The sequence below is a fragment of the Uloborus diversus genome, chromosome 10 (genome assembly GCF_026930045.1).
Source record: "Uloborus diversus isolate 005 chromosome 10, Udiv.v.3.1, whole genome shotgun sequence".
Lineage (NCBI taxonomy): Eukaryota > Metazoa > Arthropoda > Arachnida > Araneae > Uloboridae > Uloborus > Uloborus diversus.
This window is the reverse complement of record NC_072740.1, coordinates 69,004,408-69,024,531: the sequence shown is the minus strand read 5'-3', so window position 1 is coordinate 69,024,531 and position 20,124 is coordinate 69,004,408. Positions and strand designations below refer to the sequence as shown.

Here is a 20,124-nt window from a genome sequence, read left to right as displayed (position 1 = left end):
CCAACTCGGCAGTCATCTGTATAATACCGTAAAAATTTTTAATTTTCATTTTCTTATGAAACCTAATGTGGGTTAAAATGTAGAGATTCCTTTTCTTAGGAACAATATTAGTTGCACAGAAAGGTCTGTATTATACCCACCGAAAGAAATGCTATTTATTTTTCAAGAAAATCGAAGTTATTCAAGCATTAACATTTGAAGTTTTTATTATTTTTTTTTTCCAAAAGAAATTTCTACTGAACTCATCGAACCCATTGTGTTGTGAAGAGCAACTGTAATGGACAAGCATTGAGCATAGAGGACCGTTTAGAAAAAAACATTTTCAATATTTACGCTTCGTAATTCAACTTGCAGCTCATTTTTTCCGGACTTATGGATTTTCTAATGTCCAGAATACCCACCAGACAACTGAATGTTCATATATGCTGCAGTCAGTCAAAAGTAAACATAGACATAATGAAGAAAATGCTGTAATGTCATGTACCATCCTCTTCCATATATCCCCCAAATTATCTCTTTACTTCATATTAGGGTAGACCGACCAGTGACTGAACACTACCCAGTGAATGAACTAACTCGCAATATTTTTAAAAAAATAAGATTCCAAAAGATTTTTTTCTAAATAAATTGTTTACTGTAGCTTTCTGTATTGATATTCTAAGCTATCTCCTAAGCTGACACCTGACTGGTTACTTTGATCGCGTATTTTTTTTCCTGAAAAAAAAAAAAAAAGAATGTTCACGATTGTGAACCACTCTTTTTCTCAGCCAAAATTATTAGACTGGTTTCGTGCATGCAACTAATTTAATTTGAAATAATTGCATTTATAAATTTTAGTTATATATATATATATATATATATATATATATATATATATATATATATATATATATATATATATATATATATATATATATATAGGTAGATAGGGATATAGACAAATAGATGGAGAGGCAGGTAGATGGATAGGTAGGTAAGGATATATACAGGTTGAGATAAAGATAAATAGATAGATAGATATATAGAAAAATAGATCAGTACATAGATAGGTAAATAGATAAATAATTAGACAGATATATGTGTAGATAGATAAATATGTGGATGTATTGATAGACCGATAGATATGGATGGATATATAGATGGTTAAATTGAGATATAAATGGGTGGATAGATATAGAAAGAGAGATAGATAACTGAGTAGAGATATAGAAAGGTAAATAGAGATATAGATAGATAGATACAATTGATAGATAGATAGTAAATAGAGATATAGATAGGTAAATAGATAGATAGCTAGTTTTCAAAGAAACATCGTTTCATTGCAGATCAAAATTTATCATGTTCATTCACTGGACCAATTTGAGTTCATTTACTGGTTCGAAGTGTTCATTCACTTAACTGGATCATTGTGCCATTTTTCCTTTAAACACCTAAAAAAGCGGTACCATTTAAGTTCCCACAATTTTTTTAGATATTTACATATATTAATTAAACTGTTTCAACTATCACGATCTGAGCAGTCTGATATTGAAAATTACGAGGATTTTTCAAAAATGAAATTGTGCTTAAATGTTCATTCACTCATCGGTCTACCCTACCTGAAAAAATGATGTTTTGTCTTGCTACTTTATACTTTGAATACTTTATATACACGTATATTTATCAGTCAATGCATAAAAAACAGTGCGGCTATGTGGGTAATTGAATTATTGTAAAAAAACTCCTTCTCAGTTAGAAATTATAAATCAAAATCCAATCAAAGCACGAGATAGCTTCAATTTTTTTAAAAGTGTTTCAATAAGGTGGGTAGGCCAAATAAATTCATGTAGACCAATGTGGTCATTCCCTATTTTTATAATATAGTGTAACAAAAATTCGGTAGATAATGACTTCATCGTCATCGGAAAACCTAACTAATGATAAAGCGTCTCTAACAAGCAGTATGTTATCACTAGGCAACAGTGCACGTATAGAAAAGTGTTTTCAAGACTACCTGATCTTACTTCACACTGAGTTTTGCTTCTTCATGGTTCACTGTAGTTTACTAGTACAGTCGAAGTCGCTTATAACTAACCCTACATCTATGGGAGCATAACTCGCTTTTAACGAGCAAACCCCTCTTAACGCGAGCAACATTTTTGTAATTCATAAAATTTCAATTGACTTTCAGCTCAGCTTATTCATTTTTGGAAAAAAATCCTTTAGCGTTCCGAAGTCAACCTAAAGTTAGTGATAAGTCATAAATTCTGAGAACAACTGAATACGACCCATTTTTTTTTTAAATTTGTGTTGTAGAGAAGCATTTGAGAACCATTAATTCACTATAGTTAACTATGTATTAACACCAATGATATCACTTCCAAGGATACTAAAACCCAAATTTAAGCAAATGCAGGTGAAAAACATAAAAAAAAAAAAAAAAAAAAAAAACGATGATAACGATGAATGTGTGAGACAAATTCGATGGTTTTAGATGCTCAGAAAAACTGTTTTCAAAGTCAGTAGTGTATATGACGATGTTTCTTGTGTTATAAACATTCCTCGAAAGACAATAACACACGAACGAGACAATAAGACAGCTCAAAGCAAATGAACCAACTTCTTCAGAACTGTCCCGAAATAAAAAGCAACCAAACCAAATATGTATGAGTTTTTATTATTTCTTTTTCGCAAACCCGTTCCTTACGAGCACTTGGTTATAACGAGCAAATATGGTGGTCCCTTCGTGCTCGTTTTAAGCGAGTTCGATTGCATAACAAAAGTTGTTTATTGTTCTTGAAGGATAAGTTACTAGTTGATGAATTCAAAAAAAAAAAAAAAACCGTGTATCATCATTTTTTTCCTACGATTGGATATCCTAGAAAAGTTGGTTATATCCCTATTAGATCATGGTTGACTTTGTTACTCATCCGGTGCACTTACTGTGCGCAAGAAGGACTAAAAACATAAAATAATGAATTATCAGAGGCCTGAATGTGACGATTGATATTTCGTCGAAGTGAATATGGAATTTTGATTTTGCTTTTCACTTTATCAAATGTGGTTTAATATGTTTTTAAATTGATAATAAAGAATTTTCCAGTTTTTTTCCTTTTTGACAGTGGCTCTTTGCCCTCTTTTTTTTTTTTGTCTTCAACCCTCCGTGAGGTAATTCTTGCCCTTAGTTGGCCTTATTAGAGACCGATGTTCCTAATAAGGTCAAATCGCCTTCCACTATTAAAACTGCTGCCAAACCTAAGTGAAATTTAAATTTTCATTTTCTTTCTTTTTTTTTTTACGAATCAGCTGATAAATATACAAAAGTTGAAGCCTATTTGAATCATGAACGAGAGGAGGACACGAACTCTAAGGTGGACTTCTTTGGTGCTCTTACCTTAATTGTCCAGTTTTTCTTACTTTCCATCTTTCCTTTGTTATTTTTTGAGCACTTTGAAAAACAAAAGTGATTTAATACGTTAATATATTTAAATATTAAATCATAAAATATCTTAATTTTATCAGATTTTAGATTTAAAAAGAAAAATAGACAAATATAAGAGAGAAATTCATGTATTGGATTTTTTCTTCTCTTTTTGAAGTTTAATATCAGAAATATTCTTACAGCATGCCTTTAGATGTAAATAAATTGTTCATAAAAGTGGTAACATATTTTAGGTACATAATAATCCACAATTCAATATTCAAGAATATAAAACGTTTTCAGAACTTTCACTTTTTCAAACAATTGAAAATATATTTTTGTTTTGGTTTCAACATTTAAAACTTCTCTACAAAATTTTAATAACATGAGTAAACTTTTCAAACCTATTGGACTCTTAACTTTTTCACAGAAACAAATATGAGAAATAATTTACTTCCGTAATTTAGAAATTAATACACTTAACATACATTCATGTTATAAAATGCGGATATAATTTTATAACAAAATTTCGCATATAAAATATGCATGTTGAATCAGCATTGTAATTACTTATTCTTGCTTGAATTGTTTCTCTTCACGTAAAACACTCAATTCTTGAAAATTGCTTCAAATCTAATGTGACTGCAAATGGGAATGTCACTTTACGTCAAATTAGATGAAATCAATTAACAAATCGCTTGCTATCGGAAATTCTGAAATATTTGCAGCTTTTGCATGCAAATATTCCCATCGCATTGCTTTTTTATTGTCTTCATTATGACCATGAAAATTTCATCACAGATACGAATTATAGTTTCTAGCGTCGGAATCGCCTTAAAACTGGTTTCTCATCCACTGGTGGAGGAGGTTCGGTTCTTAATTTTCGTCTACGTGCAATTGCAGCTTCGTTTTCTGCTTCTTTGGCTTTCTTCTCCGCTTCTTCTTTAGCTTTCTTTTCCTCTTCTTCCTTAGCTTTCCTCTCTTCTTCTTCTTTTACTTTTCTCTCCTCTTTTTCCTTTGCTTTCTTCTCTTCATCTTCTTTTGCCTTCCTTTCTTCTTCTTCTTTATTTATTTGATCTTCATCTTCTTTTTCCTCACTCGAAACTTCTTCACTTTCTTCTTCACTTTCGGTGTGACTCAAACTTTTCGGAGGAGACGGTGATACGTGTTTATCGACCTCGTCTGCGGGAATGGGACTTGCAGCAGCTGTCGAAGATGATTCCATAGAATCTTGTTCTTTTAAAAGTCGGGACTGTCGTTTCTTTTCATAATCTACTGCTGCATATTCGGCTCCGCTTTTGGGTTCTCGCTCAGATCCTGAAAAATAATTTAACATGCTGAACATACATTCAAAGCTAATATTATCATTTTGCAAACTTTTAGAAAACTTTTGCAAACACCGAGAAACGTTTTTTAATGTCCAAAGAAAAATATTGTAGCACTGTCACTGACGTACTTTGACGTCAGTCTATATAATAAATCTCAACATGGTTTTCTAAACGTAGAACTATGTCAAAAAAGGTTTTTGTTTCGACACAATTTATAATTTAATTATATATAAGGATCAAAAAAAAAAAAAAATATGTATAGTTCTGAAGTATATCTTTAATGAATTTTCTTCATCACTGCATAATTTTATAAACGCTCCCGTATTTCAGAACAGGACGCGAATGTGATTATTACCTTTATTGCTTTCCTTCTCCTCATCATGAAGTTCAACATTTTCAAGACTTGCGTTTTCATTCTCTTCAGGAACGCTTCTAAATTTTCCTTTGTTGCCTGATCCCTCATGCGAGAGTACTTCCACTTCAATAACAGCCGGTTTATCTTCTTGTCTTAAACTTCCCCCGAAAGAACGTAGCTTTTTGGGACTATTAGGATCTCCCATGTCGTTAGCGAATGAGTTATCCGTAGGCAGACTGTGGGTTTTCCAATTTTTTAACTCTATATCTTCATCTTTGACAGCTGTATCACGAGACATAAATCCCATAATAGCATTTTTGAATGGATTGCTTTTAGTCCGAGGTGGAGGCCTTGGTGGAGGTGCTGGTGGATCCTGGAAGCGACTTGGAATTTTTGGCTTTTCTGCATTTCGCCTGAAAAACAAGAAGGCGTCATTTATGTTCCTAGAAACATGCACAAAATATATTCTGAGACAACTTATTATCAATCCTTTTAAGATCTCTGCCTATATTAAGCAGCAAAAAAAAAAAAAAAAAAAAACAATATTGAAGTGTTAGTACTTCAGGTGCTTCATTTGCAATATTATATTCAAAAGTACCAACACGGCAATATTGAGAAATCAACTTTAAAACGTTGAGATAAATTAGGTATTATCTTTCTACAATGAAGCTACATACTTCGCATATTACACAATGCAATCAATTTTTTGAGCTTCCTCAATGCTACTTTCTACTTTCTCAAAACCAGTTTTGAAAACTTTCAAAAGTTACTTAAATAAAAGGGTGCCTGTTTTTCAAATCTATTGAAAAACATTGAAAAACCTGCACGGGCCGGACTCGAGTATTGTGAGAGCTGAAGACAGGCTTTAGGTTCTTTTTTACTTCTAGAATATATATGAAAAGCTGAGGCTTTCACATTTTTATATTTTTGATCGGTCAAAACACTTTCCATGAGTTAAAAAAAAAAAGATTTTTTGAAGGGTGCATCAAGCAAAAAAATCCGTTGACACTAGTTAAATGAAGTATCTTAGCTTCAATTAGGCAATAAAGTGACCACTTGCATTAAAACAGTCTCCTCGTGAATGAGAACGAAGTTTTCATTTTACTTGCATCACACGCATATAAGTAGTTTTCCAGTTGCTGTTCCTTCAGATTTAATCGAGCAGCAAAGTCTGTTTGTACTTACATAAGGCATTATTCTGTCGTGTGCAGGTAAAGAGCAGTAGCTGCAATTTTTTCATTTTCAATTTTTTTTTGCATTTTTTTCATCTATTGTAAGTTATCTTTATTGTACAAGCTAGCTTATTTGGTTACCGCTGAAAAAAAGGCGCGAAAAGGCCGTCTAATTCCGACATTTCCTATTGTTAGTATTGAATCCAACACACATTTATTTAAAAATCTCGAAAACTCATTTCTGCAGATACTGCCGTTTACCTGCACACGGCAATATTTATGAGCTTATGTATGAGCTTATGTCTGTATGTGCTTATATGAGTCACACTAATCCCAATGTTCACCCAAATGCTCAGGCTCATTTGAAATTCACCCTGCAATATGTACAGACACACAGTACCATTTTCGTCTTCACTTTCACTTATCTGTTCTTTCTTTTCTGAAGAAAAAGAAACTTGCCTCGTCTGCATTGCGTGTTTTGCTCAATATTGTGCCCAATAAAACATTGTACCCTTCGCCAACCTGATTTTTAGTTCTTATTAACATACTTAATTGAGGCAGAGAGAAAAGCAAAGGGATGTAAGTTGACATTTTAAGGTTTTGAGTAAAACGCGTTTAAAGATAAGGTCCTAGGTAGGTTTTCAAAGAAAAGTTTTTCAAAATCCTGCTGTACAGCAGCACCTACCAGGGCTACTAGTACTATATCTTGCTTCAAGGCAGAGAAGAGGTTCACCTACCATTTGTACTGGTTATCTCCAAATTTTTAATTTTGCCACTTACATCCCTTTGCTTCTCACTGCATCAATTATGCTTGAAATCTAATAAATACTGAAAAAGCATGTACTTAACACTAATGCAAAATTAAAAATAACTTATTTAGTTAGTTTTCAACGTATGCGCACGGTGCAACCTGATTACTGTAGCACTGTAAACATTTTTTGGCACTGTGAAATAAGAAAACACAACTTTTACAAATACCATCCATGTTCAGATCGCTGTTTCAATAATAAAGCATCAACTCTTAGACAACTAGTTTTGATATTCTCCCAGATGAATAAATTAAAAAAAACTCAAGAACTAAATGTTAGGAATAACTATCACAACAATGTTTTGACTTTTTACGTTAATGCTTTATTTGCATTTATTCATCATTGTAGAAAAAAAATCACCTCTTATATAACAATATTAAATAGTTTTCATCAAGTATCTCACATGAAAAAAAGAGCACTTTAAAGAGTTTTTTTTTTTTAATTGAATTCCAAACCCCCATTTTCAACTTGATCACTCCAACTGATTTCCAATACCTGGAACCGCTGGTTAGCGGTTCCAGGTTTACCTGGACATTATATTTTATATAGTGCATTATTTATAGTGCATTAAACACTTACTTAAATGATTAAACTTTGTTACTATTTTAAGCACTCCTTTTGCATTAATTGGAGGTGCAGTACAATGAAGATACAAAAAGAAGAGGATACACTGATAACCTTTAAAATCTGTTCAAGTTAAATTGACGAAAGTAACTGGTTTGCAATGTTTATATTTCATTAACATTGCTTCAATCCATATATTTTCAGCTAGAAGGTGTTGTTTCATTTCTTAGATTCAATGAAACCAGTATAAAATTATTTTTTTTTAAGTAAGCACATTGAAATTTGCTTTAAATTCATTTAAAACATAATTACCTCTTTTGAGAATACAGATATAATGCTACCAGTACAACCACTATCATCACAGCTGCAACAACCATTCCGAAAATGACAGCTGAAATAAAATTGATACTATAATTAGACTAACTACATTTGAAAGTTTATAATACGTAAAATTTTCTTTTATGCATATACAAGACAAATTTATATTAATTTTTTTTCTCAGCCACGCGGAAGACCTGCTTGAGGACCTTACGTTTAATACTACCTAAGGTTACAGGCTTAAAAGCGAAGCGATGCGAAGAAAAATAGATACATATTTCGAAATTCCATTTTGTATGTAGTTACACAATTTATATGCTTAAAAGATATAATGCATTAGTTTTTGATAAAACATTAATGCTTTAAATTTTGTGCACTTTAAAATATCATTTCAAAATATCAAAATTGTTCCGATATGTGCTTTCTTGCTCTCGATATTAACTGGAGAGAAGTAGTAATTAATGTTCATGAGTATAGAAGTATCAACAGAGTCAGTTAAAAGTGACACACCTTGTCTATATAGATTTTTCATTTGGTTTATTGAAAAATATATGAATAATTTACTACATTCCTTCAAGATCAGAGGAATAGTACTAATTATTAAAAGTGGAGCTGATTATGGCGTAAACGAATTGCGGAATTGTTTTATAAAATTTATTTCAAATTAACACAAGCGGAATTTTGAGGTTGCTAAAAGGTTTTGTATGACATGTTTATAACTTCGGAGTTTCTAAAAATATCAGCAGAATTGTCAACAGATTGAATACAAGATAAATTAAACAAAAAGTCTTTATCTACAAATATCATGCTATGCACACTATACCGACAGCTTAGTTATGCCATCCAAAGACTGCAGTTTCCTCCTTGTTTTGGACTCATCAGTCTGGAATAGACGATAACCGACTTGGAGGCAGGTGTCATCTCATTGAAGCTGAGAGCACCAACAAACTGGTCGCGAAAGTAAATTTAGCACACCAGCGAGAGTCTACAGCAATGATACGGTTCAACTCGTCAATTGCAGGCAAAGCTTGGGTATCAAGCAGTAAGTTACCGACCATGTTACCATTCCTTTCCGTTAATCCAGTAATAAATTTGAGTTTTTCCTTTTGAAAAGTATATAACATAGGCACTTATGAACTACGTTACCTCTTCGCTTGTAAATCAAATTTTCAGTGCTTAATAAACATCAGTTAATAACTATGATATCAACCTGTAGCGCCAGAGTAGCTGCGTTAGAACATGCAGGCTTTCCTTTCGCTAATTAAAATGTTGGAAAATTTTTACTTTTGTACCTAGAAAAATCACTTTTTTTGCCAAACATGTAGGTAAATTTTGACAACAACAACAAACGAAAGACAAAGAAAAAAAAAGAGAAAAAAGACTTTTTTAAAGAAGTGGACATTTTGTCTTTGAAAAGCTGAAAGTATTTCTTGTGAAACGAAGAAATAATAAAAAAATAAGATCACATATGCCCCCCCCCCTTCTCCTATTTATTTGTATGAGGTATCTGTTAGTCACGCTCTTTTACTTCAAGAATTTTTTTTCCCTTACCTTAGTTTTACTTAGTGAAAACAAAGTACCTTTGACCATTAGTGTGCATGCTCCAAACAGAAAGACTAATTAAAACATTTTGTAAATAAAAAAAATAGTTGTTTTTTCAACTGGATGAAAATGATGAGAACGTAGTTCCTACCTTTTTTTCGGAAACTTTAAATTCTAAATATTTTGAAATTTGTCCCCGTTTTTCTGTTATGTTAGAGTCAAATTTGTTTGTAAAAACAGTTAAAAACGCGTGCAAACCTAAATTGTTTGAATTGAATATAACAAAAAATTGCTTGTGCAAAATTTCTTATTATTTTAGTTTCTTATTATTTTTTAGCAGTATCTTAGTATCATGTACCTTAAAAGATATTTTTAATTTATAACTTAATTAATGCAAGGGTGCTCACTCCACTAACAGCAAGGACGCAGCGTCTAAGTATCGAAAAGACCCCCCAAACGAAGAGCCCCCAAAAGTGAGAAAAATACCCCTCAACCCCCGCTAAAAATTTCAATGGCACAGTCTGCGCCATGACCCCCCCCCCCCCCACAGGTGGGCATCCCGGATTAATGAATCCAGTAGCTCAGAAAAATAAAAAAGTATCTTCTCACCTCCCTGATTAACTATTCTTGGTTCTTCTTTAACTTCATATGATGCACCAGCAGCTATAAAAATAAAGTAAAAATGCAATTATTGGTCAAAAGTTGAAAATGTATATGGCTCATCGAAATACGAAAGCTAGCTGCACAATCAGCACGACTTGAGGGCAACAATTATTATGAGTCCTTTTAGGAAGTTAATAGAACTGCTATAAAACCACTCAGGCATTTTTAAAGGATGAACATATCACAATCCCTAGATCAAGGTTTTCTATACTCATTAAGGAATATGAGTTATAAGGATCACAGTAAAGTTAAAGAAATTAATAAAATAATTTATCTTTCAGTTTTTTGCGCTCAGGATAATGAAAATACTATAAAGTCATGTAGTAATCTGAGTTACTTCAACATAAAATTGAACGCAATAATTTTATTTTTGTTTTAACACGAGGGTTGCATAAGATGGAACACTTAAAATAAAGAACAGAGCTGTCTTTGCTCTTAAGAAAATGTATCGCTTAAAAGTAGAATATAATTGAAATTGTGTTATTTTTGCTTTCAATTTGCTTTTACTTTTGCTTGTCTCCAATATTCATGCGAAGTTTCGAATGGATACTGATGTGATACATATTTAAATCGAATGTAGTGCGCGTTTCAACTAATGTAACGTAACGTTCAGACTATTGTGACACATGATTTAATCCAACATGTCACATCCTTTGAATGAAATAATGAGACATATCGTCATAATGATAATCACCACGTGTATATGTCTTTGATGAAACAAATAGCTTAGATTTCTATATTGTCAAAAATAACGAATATCGTTACAAGTAATCATTATTGGATACTAACGTTTCTGATAATATGACTAAGTAAATTTTTACTATGGGAAAAACCGCTTTACATATATACATTATACGTGATTCATTTGCCACCAATCGATAGGTTATTGCACTGGTTTCATACGAGTAAGATGATTCCAGCAATAAACAAATAGAAATTTTGAGCCATTATCATATTATGAAGAGATACTATTGATGGCTTTTCGTTTGAATCAAACAAACATTTAGCGCCATAAAAAAACAAGCTCTTTAGCCAAAAACCCACCAATAAAATGAAATTAAGCTTTGTGCACACTAAAGTTTTCATGTCTAAAGTTAATAATTTCATCATTTTTTGTTCTGTTTAAACATTTCGTTTTTAAGTACAGGACATTTCCGTAAATGGCACAAGAAATTTCAAAGGTGATAAATTAAGACGCATGTTCAGTGATTCAGAGTTTTGCACGATAGAAAACCATGAGACGAAAAATATATATTATTGTTGGTTGAATGATATCCTGTCATCAATGCCACGCTTTAGACCAATTGATCATAACAGGTGGTTCGTGGACCCCAAAGGGGTCCACATGCAATCAACAAGGGATCCGCGAATGGTAATTACGCTTCGAGTTGTATAAAAAATGTAATTTAGGAACAAAACTGAAATTTTTAATTTGAGGGAAGCAGTGGTGTATAGGTGTTAACATCAAGAAATACCTTCAAGTTGCAGCTGTAACTCTTCTAAGTAATGATAGCTGAATTGGCTTTTATGTCACCAAGAGCTTACTTACTGTAAATAGATTTTTACATTTTTGCCTATTTTATAAAAAAAATATTTTGGACTCAAATTTAAGCACAAAAGGCCGTCCTTGGAAAAGTATAAATCGCTAAGCTCTTTCCCTACTAAGTAACAACGAGTTACAAAAGCTCTGAATGATGTTGTTATAGATTGAAGTAAAGAAATATGCTGATGGTTTTCGTTACCAAAAACAATGTTTAACGTTCTCTTAACTTACATCGCAATCCATTGAAATCAATAAACAACTATATCAGACATTTGATGATGGCGTGATTAGCGAAAAGACTTTATTTTTAGGTGCATGTTCTTCACTGGTTTTGCAAGGACATCAAAGGTAGAACCATCCAATGGTAGAACCAAACTCAAAATGATCGGTTTTAGTGTAACCATTAAATCATGAAGCCAAAACTTTTAAAATGTGACATATGCAACGCTTACGTAATATGCAGTGTGCTTCTGCTTTTGTCCAGCTACCATCTTCAGTGCACGTAATATATGGATTATCTCCTTCCCTTTTGCCTCGTTTACATCTCAGCATGGCCATGCTTCCCATACTATTTGTTTTGTTCACTAGTCTGTAAATACCTCGCTGCAATTTTCCATCCGGAATGGGGCATCTTATCGCTGAAAAGAGTTCATGCAGCAAGTTAATACTTATGATAAATAATTGGTAAGAAAACATAAAATTACAAGATTTAAATTTATTTTAAGCATTGTATCTTGATGAAAAATGTGTAACATCGCCATCGGAGGTTATTCCTTGCAAATATGTTACGTTATTCTGCTGAAAATGTAAAACTAATGCTTATCTCTTATTATAGAGTGCCACTTCTGGCGATGTACGTGAAAGTGTCCAATACACACCAGAGCAGTTAATTAACTGGAAATTCTATTAAGAGTGTGGGAGGTTTGCTCGTTTTTCTTTTAAAAAAATCTAGAACAGTTAAGAGATATAATTCTACCAATAGCTGTTTGATAATGGAGTTCTAAAAATGAAAAAAAAAAAAAAAAAAAAAAAAAACAGAAAATAGAATGAATTTAAACAGTTACTACTATATATATATTTAGCCCTTCAAGCGGCCGTGACGTAAAATTCCTTCACCCAGCGATGTATTGAAGAGCGGCAGTGTCGAAAAATTTGGCCTTGAATATTCTGCTTCGAGAACGGCTGCGGCGTAAAATTCTATAGAAGAATATTCATGGCGAAATTTTTCGACACGGCCGCTCTTCGATACATCGCTGGGTGAAGGAATTTTACGTCACGGCCGCTTGAAGGGTTAAATATGCAATCATTACTTTTCAACAAAGAAAACTCCAAGATACTCTTAAAACTTTTATTCTAAAAATAAAGAAATAAAACTCCTTAAAATATTAATTATTTTGATCAAAATTGCTAAATAATATATGAAATTCTTGTAATCGCCTCTTTTTAAGTAAAAAACAGAAAGATTTGTATTTGAAAATCAGAAAAAACCGGAAGATTTTTTAAAAATAAATCAGAAGAATTTTTTACGCAGTGATGTGCTAATAGAATGAAATTATACGCAGAATGTTCGTTTTTCAGGAACAAATTTTTTTTATATCGAGGCATTTTTAGTAACACACAGATAATATTTTTTAATGATAGTTAAAAACGGGGTTTTATAGAATATATATACGTACATTTTTCTTACTAAAATATTTTGTGGAGTAAAATTTAGTTTATATTATGTTATAATCTCAATATCAGTATAAGAAATCTGCCAATTTTTCTGCTTTATAAGATCACGATTTTATTTTCTCGATTTTTAGTTGAATTCCTGATTTCCTGGAAACAGGGTCCGATTTTTACATGAATTTTCATTTGACTCATTGTGCCTAATTTGACTAATACTTTTTTACTTCACTTTTCCAGGTATCTTAAAATTCGACAAATATTTTTGCAGGCTCAAAGACAAACGGCAGATACCCGGCACGTAACATACATTAGATAGCTGATAATTTTCTGAATTTTCAAGACATTGAACAGGAATTTTATCATGAGTTGAAGAATCTAGTTGGATTTTAGATTATCGAAGTTATAAATTCCTATCTTTCGCGCATGCGCAGTGAAAAATTAATTACTTTAAATGTCGATATTTATCAAATTTTCAACATTTTAATTTCAAATATAAGTACTGTACTTCTCTTGTATGGTTTCAGGTTTTCTGAAAATCTGGTAAGCTTTGATATGAAACTCTGCGTGTTATGAGATAAAGACCTTCCAATAAATTAGTAGTTTTGAAAGAAATGTCTATATCTTCGTGTATATCAAAGATATCCTCTCGAAAGTATGTAAAATAACTGTACATAGTAAGCTAACTAATTTCTGAAATTTACAGCTTATTCTCAACTATTTACGATGAATGATGATCAAAAAACATTTCTGTTTTCCTCAATTTTTTATTGATCCCCGAAACGCAAGGGTGATATAACTTTTAATGGAAAATGACAACTAGAGCATACCTTTTATGTGACAAAAGTTACAAAGCAATTGGTCTCTTATTTCGTGAGAAATCCTTGAAAATGTGAATTTTTGAAAGTGTCCCAATATTTTGAGTACAAGTACCAACGCTACTGTAGTAGCTACATTTTTTAGTAGTTTGTAGTGTAGCGCAATACTTTAAAAAAAAGTAGAGTATCGAGTAGTTCGCTACAAAAAAAGTAGTTTGTAGCGATTTCTAAAAACTACTTTTTAATAAAGGTTCAAAAAAAAAAAAAAAAAAAAAAATAGACAATCTGATTGCAAGCCTTGCGTCAATCCGATTAGTAAGACTGAAAAATACGAACTGACATCAGGCATATTTTGATGCCATACACTCTATCTGTTTGACGCCATTCCTTTGTTTGGCATTGAAATTTTCACATTTCCCCAATATTTGCCTTGAGTAGAGTATGGCTTAGTAAGAAAAGAATAAGCGATAACTGCCAAGTAGTAACACGTTTGCGTTTTCTGTCAGCAGAAAATGTTCCGTGGATAAACATTTTAGATGTCAATGAGATTATTGTGCCAAAATGTAAATGATATGGAAGAGGATGATATTGAACTGCTTTTTTTTTGACCGGCTACCAACAATTATTACAGTGTTATAGAAATGTATGATAACGGAATTTTTTCCGTTTCAAGCAAGCTTTGCCAGCTAAGCAAAAAGCTTTCGATACCAATGTCATCCACATATGTAGTCGAATCTCAACTTACGCGAGAAATGCGTTCCAAGCCTTCTTGCGTAGGTTGAAATTTCGAGTTTTGGAAAAGGGGAACTATGCTATTTTTTTTTTAATCAATATACAAATTATTTTAGACATTTGAAAACAACCTTCAAAATGTTTTAACCTATTTCTTAATTTCCTATTACCGAATTTAAATACAGAGAACTGAAATTTTACTGTATTAAAAAAAAAAAAAGTTGTGTTACTGAATTATACGGTTAGGATGCACAAAATCAGTGGGAGAGAATGGCATAAAATGAAACAGTACGGTACGTAAAGTGTAGCAATAATGAAATGCAGCACTACAATAATACTGTACAGTAGATACAGTAATTATATTCGACGCACTTTTTAGTGGTTTAAGCATACCGAAAATTTTTAAATTTCTTTAGTTGTCAGAAACTTTCTATTTTTCCTTTTAAAACTTTAGATAAATTAGAAAATAATATGAAAATCTCAATCCCGAAAACTAAAACAATGGCATTTAGGGGTAAAGAGCCAATTAGAAGTAAAATATTGTTATTGATAATAGAATTATTGAACAGGTGAAGCACTTCAACTACCTAGGATGTGACATCACCTTTGACCACTACAATGATGTCCAAAACAAACTACATAGGTTTCAACACTTATGTGGAACGCTTACAAGAACCCTAAAGGGAAAAACGAAAAAGCAAACACAATTGAAGTTCTATAAGGTTATGGTGGTAACAACCTTACTATACGGCTCTGAAACATGGACTTTGAACAGTCAAGAAACTAGTAGAATTCAAGCAGCAGAGATGAAGTATTTGCGATCACTGAAGAACTGCACTATCCTAGACAAAATAAGGAATGAAACTATTCATAGGGAATTACAGATATTCAGCCTCAATGAAAAAATTACGGAATATCGTAACGATTGGAAAAACCATGTTCGACGTATGGCACAAGGGAGACTTCCAAGAGCAGCCTTTTATTACAGATCAAGGAGCAAACGAGACCGTGTTAGGCCCAGGAAGCGCTGGGGCGATTAAGAAGCCGGAACAGGCTATAGCCTAATCATTGAGGAAGAAGAAGAAGAAGAAAACTTCAGATAAACAACCCGCTTATGTGATATAACGTTTCACCAACTTCTTGTTTAGAATGAAAAGATGCGCAGTGGCGATTTGTAAATTAACAAAGCGATGTTTTGACTAGTACATTGCGGGGTACTTTTGCTTTCAGTGATGCTAAAGGGAAAGTTCATTTACGAAACTGATGTTTAGTACCCAATAAAGAAGGTGATACTTAAGCCTTGAGATTCCCTTCTGAAAATTTTCGTGTTACGGGGTGAGGAATTCGCGTTAGCTCCAAAATTCATTACTCGAGAAAAGCTCGCTATTTAGCCTTTTCGCATAAGTCGAATCACGTTGTAGCCCGAATCCACGGTAGTTAAAAATTGCACATTGAAGTAAAGTAAGCATTCTTAGTTATGTTTCATATTTCGGATTCTTATAATATTTGATTATAAATACTCGTAACGTTTGGGATATTTTAAAAATTTCTTTTTCTTTCTTTCTTTTTTTTTTTTTTACAGATTGAGTGTTGATATATCAATAAAATGAAACTCAATTATTAAATATTGTAAGTTTTCGAGTTTATTCGGTAAAATTGAAAAATGCTTTTATTTCATTTTATCAGTGGCGTAAGAAAAGAGATGGTATCCAGGTCCGGACCCCTCGCTTGAAACTCAAAATCAACTAACTAGTTCTTCCAAAACATAAGTTCCTTTTAAATTAATCCTGTAATGAAAATTAAAGTTTTTCTCTTTTGTTTAAAAGATGTTTTTCACCATCTAAATCAATTTTATGTACATATTGTGTGTCTATATAAAATTGTAATCAAATTATGACTGCATCTATTTACATTTCCAAATTGCCGAGTTGCACTTCTTGAATGAAATAATCACTGTCAGGAAAGGATTAAAAACTTGAAGGTTGAATTCCTTCAACTTTTCAAATCCTTTCCTGCCGCGAGTATTCGTAAGAAATGTTTGGAATGACAAATTGGCCCAGTAAAGGAATGAAACAATAAATAATTCTTAGTAGTATTCCATGTTCAAATTAGCCAATTTATTAATCTAAACTATCTTTTTAATTTTTTCGTTCAATCCTCAAACGGTGTGTATCTGTATGCCTTTTATTTACTTATTTTTAAAAAATTAGCGAATGAACGACTGCTTTTAAAAAGTAGTTTGTAGTTGCTACATTTTTAAAAAAGTAGTTGTAGTTAACTACATTCGTAATAAAGTAATTGTACTAGTAGTTTGCTATATAAAAAAGTAGTTTTTCCAAACACTGTTTTTGGTCATATAGTGTATTTCTGTGGAATGTTTTGAGTGGAACATGAAAGTGTCATATAGGAAGTCAGGTGATAAAGGTTCAATGTATGGTGATTCTTACCTTTACACTGGGGATCGTTTCCACTCCACGATCCATCCCGTAAACATTCCCGAGTAAAGGACCCTACCAATTTAAATCCTTCTTCACATCTGTATGCGACAGTTGCTCCTTCTAATGGCGTACTTCTGTTGCCCTGAATGACTTCTACGAGACCATTTTCAGGCGCAATCAAACGATTACATATAATAGCTACAAAAATAAATAATTTACAAATAAAATGGCAATAAAAATAAATAATTAAATTCAAAAATATATATATGAACGAAAGAGTATTTTAGTGTTTTTTCGAAACAGAAAACCAATTATTTCTTTTTTCATTGTAATGTAATTTTAAATTATAACATCTAAAAATTAATCAGTTTATCAAAGCAAATACCATTTTGATTTAGAAGAGTGAAACTATAAATGAGGCAAAGGAGAAGCAAATGTATGTAAGAGCCAAAATGAAAAATTTGTTGATAACCAATGCAAGTGGAAAGAGAGCCTCTCTACTTACATCATTTGCCTCTCACTGCTTCAAATGATGCCATAAAATAAAAAAATAACAGTAAATATTTGAGAAAAGGAAAAAAATTGGGGAAAGAAGAGGAATGCGAAGTGTGAGACTACTCTCACACTTCGCGTACAAATGTTGAATAAATAAGTAAATATTGAATTAATAAGTTAGAAATAATTTACATTTATTTCTGCAACAAGGCTTTTGTTAAAGAAAATTATCAAAAATATTAAATTAATTTTCTAAAGAAGATGAAAAAAAAAGGTTGAATTCAGTTTTAATTTGCAAGCATATAAAATGTATATGGAAAGTTTCCCCATCTTTTTAAGTCTTCAGAATCACAGAGCTAACCAATATCAGTATGGAATTAATTTTTATTATCAATTCATTGAAACATTTAATGCAAGAGACTATTTAAAAAACTTCTTATCGTAATTGAAAAATGCAGTTTCAAGAAAATTGTTTGACAACACTGCTTCTCACAAACGGATTACAGAATCCTTTCATTTCTAATTTTTCAAGGGGGAGGGGCAAAGGATACGTACTCAATACAAAGTTTATTGGAAGAAAACAAAAACCACGCATACTTAAATGCAAAAACATTTACTTTTTCAAAGTGAAGAGGTAATTGACTCCCTGACTCCCCTAAATGCCGTTTCTGGACTTATGTGTTAAAGACTACTTAACTAGAATTTAAGTTCACCTGCTAAGCACACTCAGACACTGAAAGGAGTCGCAAACTAAAGCAAAGCAACGAAACTGCAGTAATCGGTTGGAAATGACTGAGCTGGCGGTGTATTTCATGTAAAACACAGGTAGTCTATATTTTTCATTTCTCTTCTCTTTGAGATATGACGTCAGTCTTCAATGCATAGAAACTAAGCTAAGAAACTGAGTCACATATATTTACGCATTGACATGATTCTATTAGTTAATTTTAAAAATATGCAGCATAAGGGACAAACTTATCTACACACCTGACATTTTCTTCATTTTTTTTCTAATGGGGCAGCGTTAGAGGCTTTAGCCTTTTTGTAGACCTTGAAGAATTCCCCGATAATGTATCCAGTCTTCCATGCGCCTTCGTTAAGGCGTGAATATTAATTATACTTGTAATTTTAACACTCAGTTTAACACCAGATGGAGGTACCTGAGATCTCTTCGATACGAAACTGCACAAAGAATTAATTTTTACCTAGTTGATTCAAAGTCAAATGAATACCCAAGGAATCTTTTACATGCCATATTATTCTTCGACATGGACGCTGACGATTTTCTTGATCTTGAAAACTCACCGACTGGCCACTTGGACCACGGGTAAAAATCCGGAACCAAGGCGTACGAGGCCAACGCCTTAACACCATGCCACCCAGTCGACACTGATATTACATTCTGCATTTAATGCATTCATTACATTTTCTCAACACACAATCACAAAATTCATAGTAAACGTTAACGCATGCAAAATGTAGTCACTTTTTTTATTTGTATTTTTGCGCAAAAGAACATAGTTAAAGCTAAAACCAGGAAATAATCCACGTTCTTTATACTCAAGATTTGCTACACAACAAATACATTAAAAATTGACAGCGTTGCATCCCAACTTCGTCAAATGAAAACAATTCAATCATACGTTCACGCGCAAAATGATGTACCATATGATTGTATCTTCGTATGAATTTACTACATTTAAACATTAAAGAGATAGATTCATACATTAATTTTATTTCGTAGTTCACACTTTCAGAAATTAACATTAATATTACATCAATACTTTTCAAAATGGAAATTTTTCTGTTTCGTAAAAACAGAAGTATTTGAATAGAAAGGGGTTAAAACATTGAAACGACATTACTCTAAATTGCTTGATTCAAGGAAATAAATTCCTATAAAAATGTCAGCATACGAGCATGCTTTGGAAAACAACTAACTGCAGTTTAGTTATCTAAACTCGGGCAAATATCTTCAAGTCGCAAGTGTATTTTATTCACGGAAATTACGCGTTATAAATAATGTACTAAAAATATTTCACTCATATCTTTTGCTGAAAATTATGAGAAGGAATGGTTACTTTTGCTTTTTATTTTCCATCTGCAGTGATGTGTAACTGTACGTAAGACATATAAAAGTTCCATATGCATTTTTTACACTAATTGACAAATGCAAAAATTATAGCTAGTTGAAGCCGGAAACGGTCTGAATGTTAGCAGAAGCTTGTATTTTGTGGCTTTACCGATAAATAGAAACAACTTGCCTTTACAGGGAGCAG

The 20,124-nt window shown here is 32.2% G+C and overlaps 1 protein-coding gene across 1 annotated transcript in view; it reads right to left on the bottom strand.

The window, feature by feature from the left end:
- Window positions 1-3,521: 3,521 nt before the first annotated feature.
- The window catches only part of LOC129231352 (E-selectin-like), a 92,976-nt gene continuing 76,373 nt past the window's right edge, over window positions 3,522-20,124 (bottom strand). Inside the window, exons 7-12 of the mRNA XM_054865644.1 lie at window positions 17,360-17,548; window positions 12,147-12,332; window positions 10,098-10,151; window positions 7,941-8,019; window positions 5,084-5,496; window positions 3,522-4,717 (exon numbers count right to left, since the gene is read on the bottom strand). Coding sequence (XP_054721619.1) covers window positions 4,218-4,717; window positions 5,084-5,496; window positions 7,941-8,019; window positions 10,098-10,151; window positions 12,147-12,332; window positions 17,360-17,548 — 1,421 coding nt within the window. The 3' untranslated portion in view covers window positions 3,522-4,217. The remainder of the gene's footprint in view (window positions 4,718-5,083; window positions 5,497-7,940; window positions 8,020-10,097; window positions 10,152-12,146; window positions 12,333-17,359; window positions 17,549-20,124) is intronic.